The sequence below is a fragment of the Ambystoma mexicanum genome, chromosome 13, assembly GCF_040938575.1.
Source record: "Ambystoma mexicanum isolate Mex_15411 chromosome 13, UKY_AmexF1_1, whole genome shotgun sequence".
In the NCBI taxonomy this organism is placed as follows: Eukaryota; Metazoa; Chordata; class Amphibia; order Caudata; family Ambystomatidae; genus Ambystoma; species Ambystoma mexicanum.
The window spans coordinates 406,620,334-406,634,816 of NC_090938.1; the positions used below are offsets into that span (position 1 = coordinate 406,620,334).

Consider the following 14,483-nt stretch of genomic DNA (forward strand, 5'->3'; position numbering starts at 1 on the left):
GGCCCTCTTTTTTTGACAAGACACCACTAGGACTGCCTTATTATAATTTGATGGTCGTAGCTTGCTCCCATCTTTAGATTTAGGATTAACTAGGTGTTTTTCAAACCTTTGTGTAGTTCAATAAACACCCTTGAAGTGTGGTCACTTGTGTCTGTCTTACTGTTGATACCATGTCTTCCTTACAGCAGTCGCCTTAGATAACTGGACCTTCTGGAGTGCGTGGTCAGCCTTTGCCCCAAATAAATTCTGTCTATCAAAAGACATAGCTAGCCGTCTCGACTGGATGTCAGCCACAAAGCTAGAGGCCATGGACCTGCTCACGCACCCCACCATGTCTAGGCCAGATTGTAGCATCTGCCGTGCCGCCTCCTTGCTGTTCCGAGAGCAGGGACAGAAACCCATCCCTCGCCTCGCCAACTGGAATGTGCTCAGCCGCAACAGCTGACAAGAGGCCAAAGGAGAACCTTGCCATGGTACAAAATGCATTCATGGCTCACAGCGCTAGACTGCCTGACACAAACACCTTCTTGCCCCACACCTCCAGCCTTTTGTTTTCCCTGTCTGGTGTAACGGACGGAAAGGTAGAGGTCTTCAGGCTCGCCGTAGCTGTCTGTACCACCAAGCTTTCAGGTGATGCGTGAGCAGAGAGGAAAGCTGGGTCCAAAGGCGCAGGAAGGTGCTTCCTCGCCAGATCCCTGTCCACTCTGGCAACAGAGGCAGGTTTCTCCCACACTTCCAACACTGGGGCCTATACCAGCACGCTGAAGAGCAGCAGTGTCACTTTCTTTGGAGCATCGTCCAGAATGTCACAGTTCGTATTGTACTCCCATAGAACTCCTTTCGAGGAAAGAGGCCTTTAAAGCTGCTTTGGCGTCTGCATGGATTTGTTGTACAGCATTTGCCAGAAAATTCAGAGCCCCTCCCCCCAACTCCCTATATCGATGCACAGCAAACTGCTATTTGAATCACAGAGTGGGTAAGGACTTTGTGTGTCCCCACATGTAAATCAATGGTGTATACATTAAATGTTCCTGTTGAATGCGGATTTCGTTCCCTTAAAGGGTGTGTGTGTCCCACTGTAACAGCTCTTTGGATGCATGAATCGCCTGAGATTAAGGACAGGGTTACTCTTGGCACTTTAACATTTAGGTGTGCCATGACTGGTCCAGGTCTTAGTCCCCATATGACCAATCACTGCTGAGACAGAGGCAAAGTGGGGATGACCAGGGGATCCTCCCTGGGTCTGTCATCTGCTAGATTGGGGAGGGAGGAAACCTTGTCACAGCATGTATTATTTCACTCTGGTTAACATATGCGAGTTTTACTGCTTTTTTCCTTGTATTATCAATTGTGAATACCAGTTTTCCCAATGATGTCCTTCTGGTTGAACACACGTCTCATTTTTGCGGTTTTCACAATTTTTATGATGCTCCTTAATTATTACATAGATATTTGTTAGACTATTGCTCTGTGCTGCAATGGTTTTTGCACCTTTTTTCGTGCTTAATGTTGTCTCAAAAAATGATGACATAACTCAAAGAAACCGTATATCAACACTGCCCAAGAGTTCACCTATTATATGCTGGGAAATTTAGTTGGAACACCATGCAGGACTGTTCAACATCCATTTAACATATGCAACCTAACATCAATGCGATACAGACTGCAACCAATACCAACACACCATGCAGGTCCAATACCAAACCGCTTCATGCAGAGCGATCAGTGTCAAAAATCTTTTCACAAGACCCATTATGAATGTCAAGAACAGGGTGGAGAAATGAGGGTAGTGAACAAGGGAATAAACTATCCAAAACATTATTATGCTATATACATCAATCGCCCAGTCGGATACTTACAGAGCTGCTGACAATCTTCTCTTGGTACGGGTGCCAGCTGACGTCTCGGACACATGCCCGATGACTTGTCAGTCTCTTCACCAGTTTACCAGTCAGTAGGTCATAGACTATAAGTGAGGAAGAAAAAAAGAAGAATTACTTTGGTAAAAGAGTGATTGTTTGAAAACAACTCCTTATTACTATGAATTATAAAGTTCTTCATCATTCATGTTTTATTCTTGATAATTTGTATTGTATGTGTTTTTCTCTGTTGATGTGTACAGTGTTGCAATACATATGGGTGCACGCTTTGTACATTTTTGATATAAAAATACTTCCTGTGTTCCCAAAAATGCCCATTTCCTTTGAACAAAGGTTTACTCCACTCAACAGACTAATTGCTTTTCTAACAAGCCCTACATAAATGGCTAACTGTGCACCTAATGATTGGCTGTATAAGACTTCCATTGCATATAGCTGCTCAGAGTTGCCTAGGATCCCACCACCAGGTGTGTGCAGACTAAAAGGGATAAATGAAACTGCCTTTGCACCAATATCTTCGGGAATCATCTTTATAAGTGGTTCATTTCCTCACATTTACCACTATTGCACTTGGCCAGCAATGCTGTGGACTTTTCAGTTCGAATATTTAATGCCACCGTTGTATATTATACACATAAGCCTGTGATGATCGATTTACAAATAAAGGAAAGCTATTTAATCACAACCCTATATAATCTATTTTCTATGGCATTGAACATATTGTAGTTGCAATACACATCCACACAAACACAAGTGAATGATTTGCTTTTGGGTTTGACGCAAATCATATCTGCAATGCACTGAATAAACAGGCATATAGGACTGCTTTCTTCTTTGAAAGGCAGGGGTTGCATTTCACAAGGAAATCGTACCATGGCCAGCATCTCTAAGTAAGTCATGTGTTATTTTTACATTTACCTGCAGCTCTGCCCACCAAAACACTCACTGTGTATTTATTTAAAAAACAAAATTGTTAATTAATGCAGACCATATAAACGGGCAACAATGCAATTAACATGACCTTGTTCTAATGCACAATAAAATATTATCTATTTTGTAAGGGGTTGCTTATATTCTTGCGAGTATGGTATTGAACAAAGACTGTTCACATTTAAAGTTAGCTGGTATTCCCCATTATTCAGATATACTTTAATCTAATTTAGGAATTTCATTCATTTTGGAAATTTAACATCATGAAGAAATAAGTAGGCAGATTTACAAATGCTAATACTATAAAGCAGACAGCTGACTAGCTGTGATTATTTTGTGAGTACACTATATTTGCCTTGGATATCATCTTGACTGGCATGTGCACAGTAATAGCTACAGTGAGGTTTCAGTTTTTGATGAGGGGTGGAATATGCATTTCTGTGGGCTGGACCAGTTTTTGACGTTTGCACTGTTGTCTTTGCAAACCAATCCAAAATCAAAAGGAGACAAAGCTCCCAGCAGAATCGAAGATAAAACTAGAGATGGAGAGAGTACAGAGTGCTGTGCAGAGTGTTTGGTGTTGGGAGAGCACACTTCTACCTTTACTGGACAGAGCCAGAGTCTGTTTTCGATTGCTGTGAACTTCCCGGGAGTTCAAAAGCACATCCCACAAGCGGAGTGTGGCGGAGAGTGTGCAGAAGATTGGGCTGTTCGGCAGAGTTCTACTGAGACAACTGAACAACGCCCCCTCTCTTTACACTATGCTCATTTCCTGGTCAGTGAGATCATCACCTCTGTTGAACCTAAGGATTTTTTGGGTAAAATCATAAGCAGGGCCACAGTGATTTCTTCGACTGTGGTACAGTGGTGTCGATTGTTACAGTTTTATCGAGGATCCATGTTTGCGTTCATCGACCCGGTTTACAAGTACAAAAACCCCACAAAATTGCAGTTACACACCTAACTGATTTGGCGGGGAAATCTGTGTTGGTCCATCTGCCAGATTTGGCAAACAAAGGGAGTGACTGCAGGCACCTGTGCCTTTGAGCTCTCTAATAGGTATTTGACTGCAGTGATAGCATTTCCGGGGTGCCCGGGCTCAGGGACTTCCATTTTCACAATAGCCTACATGGCGACCGCCAAACTACGCAGTGGCCGAATGCCCTGTAGGTGCTTCACAGGACGGTAAGTGGGGTCACCTACAGCGGCATCTTCTTTGCCACCCCTATTCTCTGAAATAGAGGCCATAGCCACCCCTATCTTGCCGGGCACGACCATATTGGAGACCACACATTCCATTGCATTGAGTTAATGCAGCCACTTACTGAGGTATGCACCTATGCGAATGACGGGTTTACCCCGGCTATGGCATTGGCATCTAGCCCCTACTGAAGCATGTTGTCTTGCCACAAACAAATTTTGACTTCTGGGGTTCTGAAGAGAGTATACGGAGGGAGGGGAAAGATAGACTTGGCCAACATACAGAGTCAAAGGAAAATTTGAACAAGTCTATAGTACTGGACGCCTCTTTTGAGCACCTTTGCCATGACTTGGAAGGCATCACTAAAAGAACTTACAGAACAACTGCCGTGTGTGTGGACTTTACCATGGATTCAAGAGGGGTGTCCTCTAATTCCTGTTTGGGAATTCCATCCTTTGTACCCCCTAAAAACACCAGACCAATCTTAAACCCCCATCCCTTATACCCCCTAAAAATACCAGACCAATCGTAAAGCACCCAGTGAACACAGACTTCTTTACGCCGTGTAACAGAGCATTGAGACAGGGCCGGCATCAATCTCAGCACTGCACCTTGTAATATAATCTATGTTGAGACTCTATGACACCATCAAGGATGTGGTGCAGGACACTGCCAGTAAGCTGACCATGCTGTATACAAAGGTTACCCTCCTGCTGGGAGGAACAACATTGTACACTCGGTTTTTAAACCTGAAAGTACCCAGCAGTGACCCCACCTTGGTTTCCCAAGACATGGAAGGGCAGGAGGTCCCTCGTCTGGCTTGCCCGGACCGGTGAACACCCCAGTGACTCTTCCTCTGCACTCAGCATCCTCGCAGCCTGCTGCTTTCTTGCTGCGGCTCTCGTCGGTGAGCCTCCTCGTTCCACCGCACCGGTACTTGCTCTTCCTTCTGCATGGCTTCCCAGGGATACTTGGTCTGGTCGCATCCCCAGCCATAGCTGACACCGTTTCCCCCCCCTTCTTCCTGTATTAAGGGTATTTAAACATCCCGCCAAGCTGATTGGTTCTCGGACTACTAGATAGCACATTGTTGGTTCTATAGTCTTGTCTCTTGTTGTTGCTTCTTCCTCGTCCCAGTACTAAAGTGGTGTCTGTATGAATGAATGTTAATGGGAATATAGGGATCTGACCTACAATAGCCCACAAAGGTCTGAGGGATTGAGGGGACATTAAGAGAGGAAAATGGGGGATACCATGTCTCATTTAAGGGTACCTCATCTCCTACTTCCAAGTCTCCTCCACCCAGGTGATCCTCCCTCGCATATCCACCCCCATGGTCAGGATACGATAGCGACGGTCTTTCCCTGGCCACTTGGGGGGAGGATATGTTGGGGAAAGTAGTGAGGACGCCCTCAGATTCCTCAAAAAGCACCCTTTGAAACCATGGAGTTGTTTTGCCCGTTCCATTTACAAGGCTGGGTGTATCCTCACCAGTCTACTGGCTCACCAATCCCGACAACACTACTGCGAGTATAATTTTAAGTTTGACTGCGTCACATTTTAGATGGCTGCGCACATTGTTTATTGGTTGCCTTAAATTTGTAAAAGTGAATAGGCGAACAGTAGGATTCTAGGACTATATTCAACTACATTACTGCAAATACTGGGAACTACATATTGTCAATACTACTTTTAATGCTCATATTATCTCTACAATGGAATAAGTATACATACATGCTGAACAAAAAGAATATTCTTGGTGTATTTCTATTCATACGTATAAAGAGGAATTATATTGCAAGTGTAAATGCATGTTGCTTTAGTGATAAAACAGTACAGTGAAGTTACTGATGACATTTAATGGCAATCATTCACAGTGGTAACACAGATTAGTTCCTAGGTGCTCCACTGGTAGATCTACAACAGTACTGCTGTCCAATCGTAAACCCGTCAGGTGCTCAGAGGTAGAGGTTTCTCTTGCATTAAGCGCACAGATCCAGCTCCCTTCAGAGCATTGCACATTCCAAGGTGGGTATTTTACCACCTTTGAGGTGGAGGTTAGGCTCCGGCAAGCAGAACATTCTGAATGATGAAACTAATGACACCACAGAAGTGGCTGCATTCAATCCTTCCATGCCCATCAGGCTGTGCACCTTATGTTGGTGCAGGAGTACACAGTACTTTTATTGTTATAGTGTATTTATTTTTTTCAAAATATACATTTTATTCAAGTATTAATCAATTACAATCAAAGGAAACAAATTAAACAGTATACAACGGAATTAGCACATGATTGTGCTGGCACAGTTCATTACAGTGGAAAGGAAGATATTAGAAGAAGGAATTCAGTATGCAGCTCACTCACAGCAATATTTGGGTAGGAAAAATGGTGACGGAGGGGGGATATTTCAATGCTGGACCGTGCCAGATCCGTGCGAGGTTCAGTTAAGCCAGCGGACACTAGGCAGCTTTAATGTGAGGGCCGGATAACGGTCTGCATAGTCCATGAATGGGGCCCAGGTGTTCCGAAAGGGATTAAGGTTGCACAGGCGAATTGCAGTGACTCTTTCCACAACGACAATGTCCCAACACTTAGCCCACCTTAGCAGGATAGAGGGACCCTCGTGGTGCTTCCAGAGACGGGCAAGGGCAATCTTGGCCGCCAATAGTAGATGAGTACAAAGACAGGCTGCGTTTCCCGACATCGGCAGGTCCCCCTCCCCCGAGTCTCCCAGTAAAATTATTCCAGGGTCCCAAGGGATATTAAGGCCTTTTATTGCTCGGACATGCGTCAGAACCCCCTTCCAATAGTGCGCCGCCTTAGGGCAGTCCCATAGGAGGTGGAAAAGCGAACCCTCTTGCGCACACCCCCTCCAACAGTTCGGTGAGGGCCTCACGCCCGCTTTATACAGTTGGGTTGGTGTAATATAGTACCTGAAGCATACTTTATATCCCCCTTCCCTATTAGTAACACATTGAGTGCTCCTGTGGAGTCTTGACCAAATTTTGTCCCAGGCTTCAGGCTCCAGGGAGCGCCCCAAGTCCCTCTCCCAGTTCAGCATGTACCTTTCCTTCGCTTCGGGGTTGGATTTTTCTAGGAGTTTATAGAGGGTGGAGATCTTACCTCTTGGAGGGGATGCTGTCAGTGATAGTTCGAGGGGTGTTAGGTCCTTGGAGCCACGCTCTCTGACGGAGTGTTGTGAGATCCAGTGCTGGATCTGAGTATACCGGAATCATTCCTCCTCGGTGATATTGAACTTCGCCTTGCAGTCCTCAAAAGAAAGCGGCTGGCCGCCTTTTAAAAAGTCTGAAATTCTATGGAGGCCGCCCTCCGGCCATTTGGCAAAGCTACGGGTGTGAAGGCCGGGGGAGAAGCCCGGGTTGCCCCAGATTGGGGTCAGTGGGCCCAGTGAGCTTTTGATTCCCCACTTCCTATTTGCAGCTTTCCAACTGTCCACGGTGTTGCACGTTGCTGGAAGCGGAGACATTGCGGGTCGGGCTTTGTGGGACTGGATGTGAGGCAAGTCAGACAGGGCAGACTTACACCATGCTTCTTCCAGTTGCAGTCAGGCTGGGCGATCCACTGTGCAAGTCCATGCGAAGGCGTGCGCGAGTTGAGCTCCGCGCCGATATCTAGAGATGTCTGGGACCCCCAGACCACCAAGCTGCGGGTCATGATTTCTCTGGCGATACGGGGTCTTTTTCCCTCCCCAAATGAATTTCATGATATCACGCTGTAAAGAGGCAAGGTCAGCTTCCGGGATATGAGTTGGGAGCGCATGGCAGTGGTATAGCACTCTGGGGAGTAAGTTCATTTTTACCGCGGCAGCCCGGCCCAGCCACGAGATCTCCTGTTTATCCCACCGTTTCAGGTCTGCGCGTAGCGTTTTAAATAGCTGAGGGAAGTTGTGTTTGTAGATTAGTGTGCTAGATTTGGGGATTTGAACGCCTAGGTACTCCAGCGAGGCGTTAGCCCATGGGATTGGCAGATCGGGACATAGGGGGTTTCACTGGCGCCTTGGGAGGTTAATCGGAAGGACGGAGGACTTATAGTTCACCCTGAACCCAGAGCATGCCACGAATGCTTCTAGTTCTTGAGTAGAGGCTGCAGTGAGCTGGCTGGATCAGTGATGGTGAGAAGTACATCATCGGCGTAAAGCGCCACTTTGTGTTCAATCCCGCCCACCATAACCCCTTTGATGTTAGAATTGAGGCGGATTCTAGCGGCGAACGGCTCCATCGATAGGGCGAACACCAAGGGAGATAGCGGGCACCCCTGGCGGGTCCCTCTGGATATAGGGATGCTCGTCGATTTCCTCCCATTGACTCAGAGTTGCGTTGATGGGTGTGAATAGCTTGCCATTAACCAAGTTATAAAGTTGTGACCCAGGCCCATATGGGAAAGAGTGGACCGGATGAAGTCCCAGTTCACTAGATCAAACGCCTTATGTGCGTCGAGGGCGATTACTAGGAGCGGAGTTTTCATTCTGTTTGCAGACTCGATGATGTTGAGTGTACGCCTAATTTATCATGTGTCCCTCTGCCCGGGATAAAGCCTGTTTGGTCTTTGTGAATTAGCTCGGGGAGAATCCTACCTAGTCTAGCCGCTAGTACCTTAGAATAGATTTTCCCATCAGTGTTCATTAGAACAATTGGCCTATATGAGGCCTCTTGCTCGGGGTCCTTTCCCGGCTTCTGCAGTAAGATGGTAGTTGATTTGGCCATAGAATGTGTTACTCTTTTGGTAGATAGAAATTAGTTGAATAGCAATGCTAATTGTGGGGTCAGGATGTGAGCGAATGATTTATAAAACGTAGGCGTTAGCCCATCTTGGCCTGGGGCGGTGTTCTTAAGCGATTTGATGGCATCTAGAATGACCTCTGCAGAAATCGGGGCTTCCAGGGAGTCTAGGGGGGAAGAAACAGTAGGGGTGTGAAAAGATTCCAAATAGCGCTGTTGGTGGGCTCTAACCTCTTGAGATGTGGGTGGTCCCTGCATGACCGCTTTGTGGTGGTCCAGCAGGGTTTCGATTATGTCTGAGGTGGTAAATGTACTTGTAATTGGTGTGGGTTTTTCGCAATTTGTAAGCTAATAACCGGTTTGCCTTATTACTTTTGTGATAATAGAATTGTTTCGTATATGCCAGAGCCTTCGCAGTGCGGTCGGCCGAGTGCATCTCTAGGGCCCTTCTCGCCTTTTTTAGCTCCCTGTCCGCCTTTCTGGAGTATTGGGTCTTTAGGTCTTTTTCTAGGGAGGATAATTTGGACTCTAGAGTTTGTGTGAGGATTTTGGAGACTCGAAACTGTTCAGAGGCTGCACTGATAAATACCCCTCTTATGACCGGTCTCATGGCCTCCCATAACAGCCCAATATGGGTTTCAGGGATCTGGCTTTCCTTGAAGTAGTTGACCAATGTGTCTTCTGCCTCGCCCCTGATCACCTGATCTAACAGCAAGGTGTCATTGAGTTTCCAGAATCTGGGAGGGGGGCCCGGGCCTCCCAAGATAGAGAGATCTGCCGAAACGGGTGCATGGTCAGACACCATCCTTGTGTGGATTTTGATGTTGCTAAAGCATGGAAATAGGTTGTTAGTGGCCAATAACACAAATTTGGGAATGACCTCCGTGTGCGTTTGAGAAGAACGTGTAATCGTGGGCATCAGGATTGGCTACTCTCCATATGTCGACCGTGCCCGACTCTTTAAGGAGTCTAGCAAACGCAAGGGCTCGGGAAAAGACAGGGTTGGATGGGGGAAGGGACTTGTCCTTTATGGGATCAGGGACTAAGTTAAAGTCCCCCCTGACTAGGAGATACCCCGAGGTAAAAGTTAAGAACGGAGGGAGTAGCTCTGCTATGAATTTGTCCTGATTTGCATTTGGGACATAGATCCCAGCGATTGTGATTGGTTGTTCTGCAATATGACCTCAGATGGAAAGCTATCTACCCGATGGATCCTTTTTAACTGTGGGGTTGGACAGAGGGAATTTGTCGTTTAATAGGACCGCCACCCCCCGCTTTTTCTCACTGATGGAGGCGAAGAAGCCCTGTTTAAAGCGCTTGAATTTGATTCGGTGCTCATCAGCCGGCAAGAGATGAGTTTCCTGGAGAATTACTATATCCCCATTTAGAACCACCAGCCTGTGCTCCACCGATTTGCGCTTCCTGGGGGAATTAAGACCTTTGACATTCCAGGTCAGGATGCGTTAGTCTGGCCTATTACTTCTGAGCGCGCGGCTTGTGTTATGCAGGTAAACTGTGCAAAGGCTGCAAGGCTTTGGAATCATCCTGAGCGTGCGTGATGTTGTGCTGCAATTACCGATGTCTACAAATAAAACTATAACCGTTAACTGGGGTTTCTGGGGAGTTGAACAGTTCCCCGAGCCCAAAACTACCCTCTCCCCCCCACCCCCCAAAACTGTGAGAATGAGACCATGAAGCTCATTTGTGGGGTTGCTGGCTGACCCCGTCGTCGGGAGTTGCATCCCGCTAGATGAACAGAAGAGCCGCCCGGGACGTGGAGTGACAGGTCCAGGGGCTGTGTAGAGAATACGGGCCTGAGGCTGTGCGCTTGAGTGCTTGCCTATCGTTGTCCCCCTGGGTGCTAGGTGTTATCTCAGTACCTCCCATGTAAGATAGAGGGAGACTGGAGAGCTGATGGAAGTCGGAAGACGCAGGGGATCACCAAGTGGAGAATGACATCAACCTAGCAAGCTGGCAACCAGGGGACAGATGAAGACCGCTAATCAGTCCAGGTTATGCTGCTTCCGGTGGCCCCGCGGCCTGCGCTGCCCACCAGCACGGGACCAGCGATTGGATATAGGTGAGCCGGGCTGGGATTGAGAGCAGGTGGCATGATCAGAGTCCTCGTCTGCGGGTCTTATTCCCAGGAATTGGCCCGCCTCCTTGGGGTTCCGGATTTGCCTGCGCACACCCTCCCATTCGAAGCACAGGGATGTAGGGTGGCCCCATCGGTATTGTATTTTCCTTTCCTGAAGCCATTCTGTGAGGTTACGAAGGGCTATCCTTTTCTGGAGCGTTATGCTCGCAAGGTCTTGGAATAGCGCAATGTTTGCACCTCTGAAGGTGATTTGTTTCGATGACCTGGCCTCTCTCATTATTTCCTCTTTAACCCTGAAAAAGTGAATCCGGGCGAGAACATCTGGAGGGGAGGATGAGGCTTGCGATGGACTCCGTCGATTTCCAGCGGGACACTGTCAGGGAGAGTTATAATGAACGTAACAGGTCTTTAACGAAGCTCTCGAGATCTGTGTTGGTGATTGAGGTGGGGATTCCGCGGATGCGGATATTATTGCGCCGGGAACGGTTCTTGCTGTCCTCCTGCTTGGATTTGAGTGCGGCGCATCTGGCTTCCAGGGTTGCTATTCTGTTTAAGCCGCACTCTAGTTCGAATGTGTTGTCACATAGGCAGTTCTCTACCTCCTCTGTGCGCTTTTCCACTTCCTCCACTGTTCTGTCTAGAGATGCGATCTTTTTGGTGACCTCTTCTGTGCCCTTTTGGATCTCTTTGGTAAGGGCTACTAGAAGGTCTTTTAAGTCTGTTTTGGTGGCGAAAGGCTCGGCATGCAGTTGCTCCAGTGAGGGGTGGGCACTGGGTATCGCAGTAGTGGTGGGGTCGGCTTTGCCTGCCTTGTTCTGGCCAGAGTTGGACATCATTGCTGCGATATCTGCTTGTTTCGCTGATTTACCGCTCTTTGACATGGTTCTGCTGAATGGCGGGAGTAGAGGAGGAGTAGAGTAGAGGAGGAGCAATTGCTGCAGTACCGCCTAACAATCCACACGGGGATACCAGGCCCAGCCCTGCAGAGCGGTTCCTGTGCCGGGGGGAGAACTGCGTGGCCCCCTCCACCGATGATCAATTTGAACCGATGCAGGCGATGGGGATGAGCACAGTGTGGTTTTGTGGGTCGCCCGGCGGCCTGTTCTTTGCGGCACTGGTGGGGGGACCCGGAAGGCTAAACTCCACAGGTGAGGTAGAGAAGTGTTAGGCGGATCAAATGGGGCAGAGACCCCCAGGATGTCAGGCTGGAGGCATAGGCGTCGGGGATTAGCCAGTCCAGAGCAGAGCTGCAGAGCAGTGAGTAGAGATGGTTTAGGTGAGAGAGGAGCTTCGATTTGCCTGCCGGAGGTGGAGATAGCCTATCGAGGGCGAGTATAGCTATGCCGGGTGCAACCCAAAGGATCACCAGATTAGGGCAGGGTGCGCAGTTGTTACTGCCCCTAGTTTCAGGGGGCTGCTGTTGTTGGGCTATGCACTTATAGGCGAGGGTGCTGCCCCAGGCGATGGTGATCCCCCTGGCGTAGATCTATGCTTAGAGGGCCCGCCACGTGGGCCCCAGCTCCTGCAGTGTACATAGTGACAGGGCCACCTCGTGTACCGGGAAGTTCTCTTGCTGGTATCAACACGAGCCTCTGGATGCCAGTCCCCCAGAGCAGTGAATTGGCGTGTGGAGAGGTGCTGCTTCAATGTCTGGCTGGCAAGGGAAGGATGTAGGCTGTGAGCGGGCCGGCACCCCTTATAGCGGGAGTATCGCTGACATGAAGCGGGCGTCCTCCGGACTAGACCAGACTCGTGCTCGGCTGCATTCAGAGGTGGAAAGCGTTGCGCCGGGCGCTCTCAGACCCGGAGATGAAGCTCTGTGGTCTGATGGGATGCCTCCAGGCTGGGGGGCGGGGCGCACCCTCGGGAGACCTCGGGCCCGGTCCCGCTATGCAGCTTCACTCCGGGTCCCGCTGGCTGTCGCCGGGAGTCCTCCACAGGTCAGCGATATATCTGTGCTGGAGTGGAAGCTCCAGCCGTTGGGTCTTGCAGGACTTCTCCCGATGCCCCGCATGGGGAGCGGATGTTGGCGATGCCTGGCGGGGGCTCGGAGCGGGGATTCCCAAGGGCCGCCAGGGGTACTGAAGATGATAGCGGAGGAATGCCCCTCCCCCACCTGGGCCTCTAGTGTTACAGGCGCCCGCTCGCCATTTTGGATTTCCACATGCAGGTCCGGTAGGAGCGAGCACGGCTCACAAAGCTTCCAGGCTGCTCATAACCGCTGCCAACCCTGCTCAATCGATGCAGCAGGTTTTCATAGTGCTGTAGATTCAAAGACCGGCGTGGCGGGAGCCTCAGTCCGTGGGGAATTTACGCCGACGACGGGGCCGTCCGGGAGCACTCAAGGAGCCATGCCACACGGTCAGCTCCCGGCCACGCCCCCCCGTTATAGTGCATTTTTAATCTGGTACTGAATGGTCTCCAGCCATAATGGGGGTTGTATGGTGGTCTCTGGACTTCTTGTTGGAGTGTTACTTGACATGCTCCGAGACAGATGGGTGAAGAACTGCAAATTGTTTTTCTACTTGCACCATTAAAAGGTAGTATTTGAGACTGGGCTTCTGGAGCGTTTATAGTTTCAACAAAGAAGTATGTCATTATCTCCTTGCTATTTTGTTTTATTAAATCTTTACACAGCCTTTCTGATACCTGTATGGTCATTAGGTGAGGAAGATATGGATGGATATTTTTTCACTGGGGAACGCACAGTTTCTACAATGGCAGTTTAGTGTCATGTGACTGCCCCTTTGGAGAACATGGGACCGATGGAGATTACGGCCCCATTCGAATGGGCCGTTTTCTTTCTGTCTTTCCTGCTTTTGACGGTCTAGTCTTTCTCAACATGGCGGCCGCCGGGAGTTCTTAACCCTCCCACTCTCGGTGAACACTGCGTTGCAACTGTGGTTGTTTCTTTCCTCTGTGTTGCTAAAACGCTCTGTCCAACTTCCGCTTTCTGGCATTTCGCTGCCTATCTTTGCAGCCCCATTGGCGGCTGCTCACCCTCTTTGTGCCCGCTGCCTGCAGCTCGCTCATTTTCTCTCCCTTTGCTTGTTCTTGCTCTTTTTCATCTATTTTCTGTCTGCGTCCCTCTTGGCGCGCTTTCCCCCTCTCTGCCATTGCTCCGGTTGGCCTCATTGTTCTGGTTTCCTTCCTCTGCTCTTGTTCCTTTCTCTGGGTTCCCATTGGTTCATCGGCCCCCATTATCCCACGGATCCTCCGGTGGCTGCTCCCGACTCCCGGGGACCTGGCTGCTGCTCACTACACCTGTTAAGCTACAATCTCTTATTGCTGGACCAAGCACTCACACCTTTCCTACGGAGAAGTTGAAGATGGGTGAGGAACCTATTTGGGGGGAGGGACCTTTTGGTGGACCTCAGCGCCCTTATTTCAACTGGAAATTAGCTACTTTTCAGGGTTGCATGAGAGGGTAACAACGGAGACTCTGGCTCCTCAACTCCGTTTAAGTAGAGAATATAGTATGCAGTTACGCTGACACGTTACCCATGCGCCCACATTTTACCGAAAAAGAAGACTAGTAATATCTTTCTCAGTGTTACAGTGTGTATTTTAATAGATGTTGAAAATGCCCTCTGTGATTACATGTGTTTCGACGGCACTCCCGTCTTTCTCAAAT

The 14,483-nt window shown here is 48.8% G+C and overlaps 1 protein-coding gene across 2 annotated transcripts in view; it reads right to left on the reverse strand.

The window, feature by feature from the left end:
* Window positions 1–14,483, reverse strand: part of DCAF11 (DDB1 and CUL4 associated factor 11) — a 631,260-nt gene that overhangs the window by 84,364 nt on the left and 532,413 nt on the right. For both annotated transcript variants that reach the window (XM_069634008.1, XM_069634009.1), the window contains exon 13: window positions 1,860–1,966. In XM_069634008.1, coding sequence (XP_069490109.1) covers window positions 1,860–1,966 — 107 coding nt within the window. The remainder of the gene's footprint in view (window positions 1–1,859; window positions 1,967–14,483) is intronic.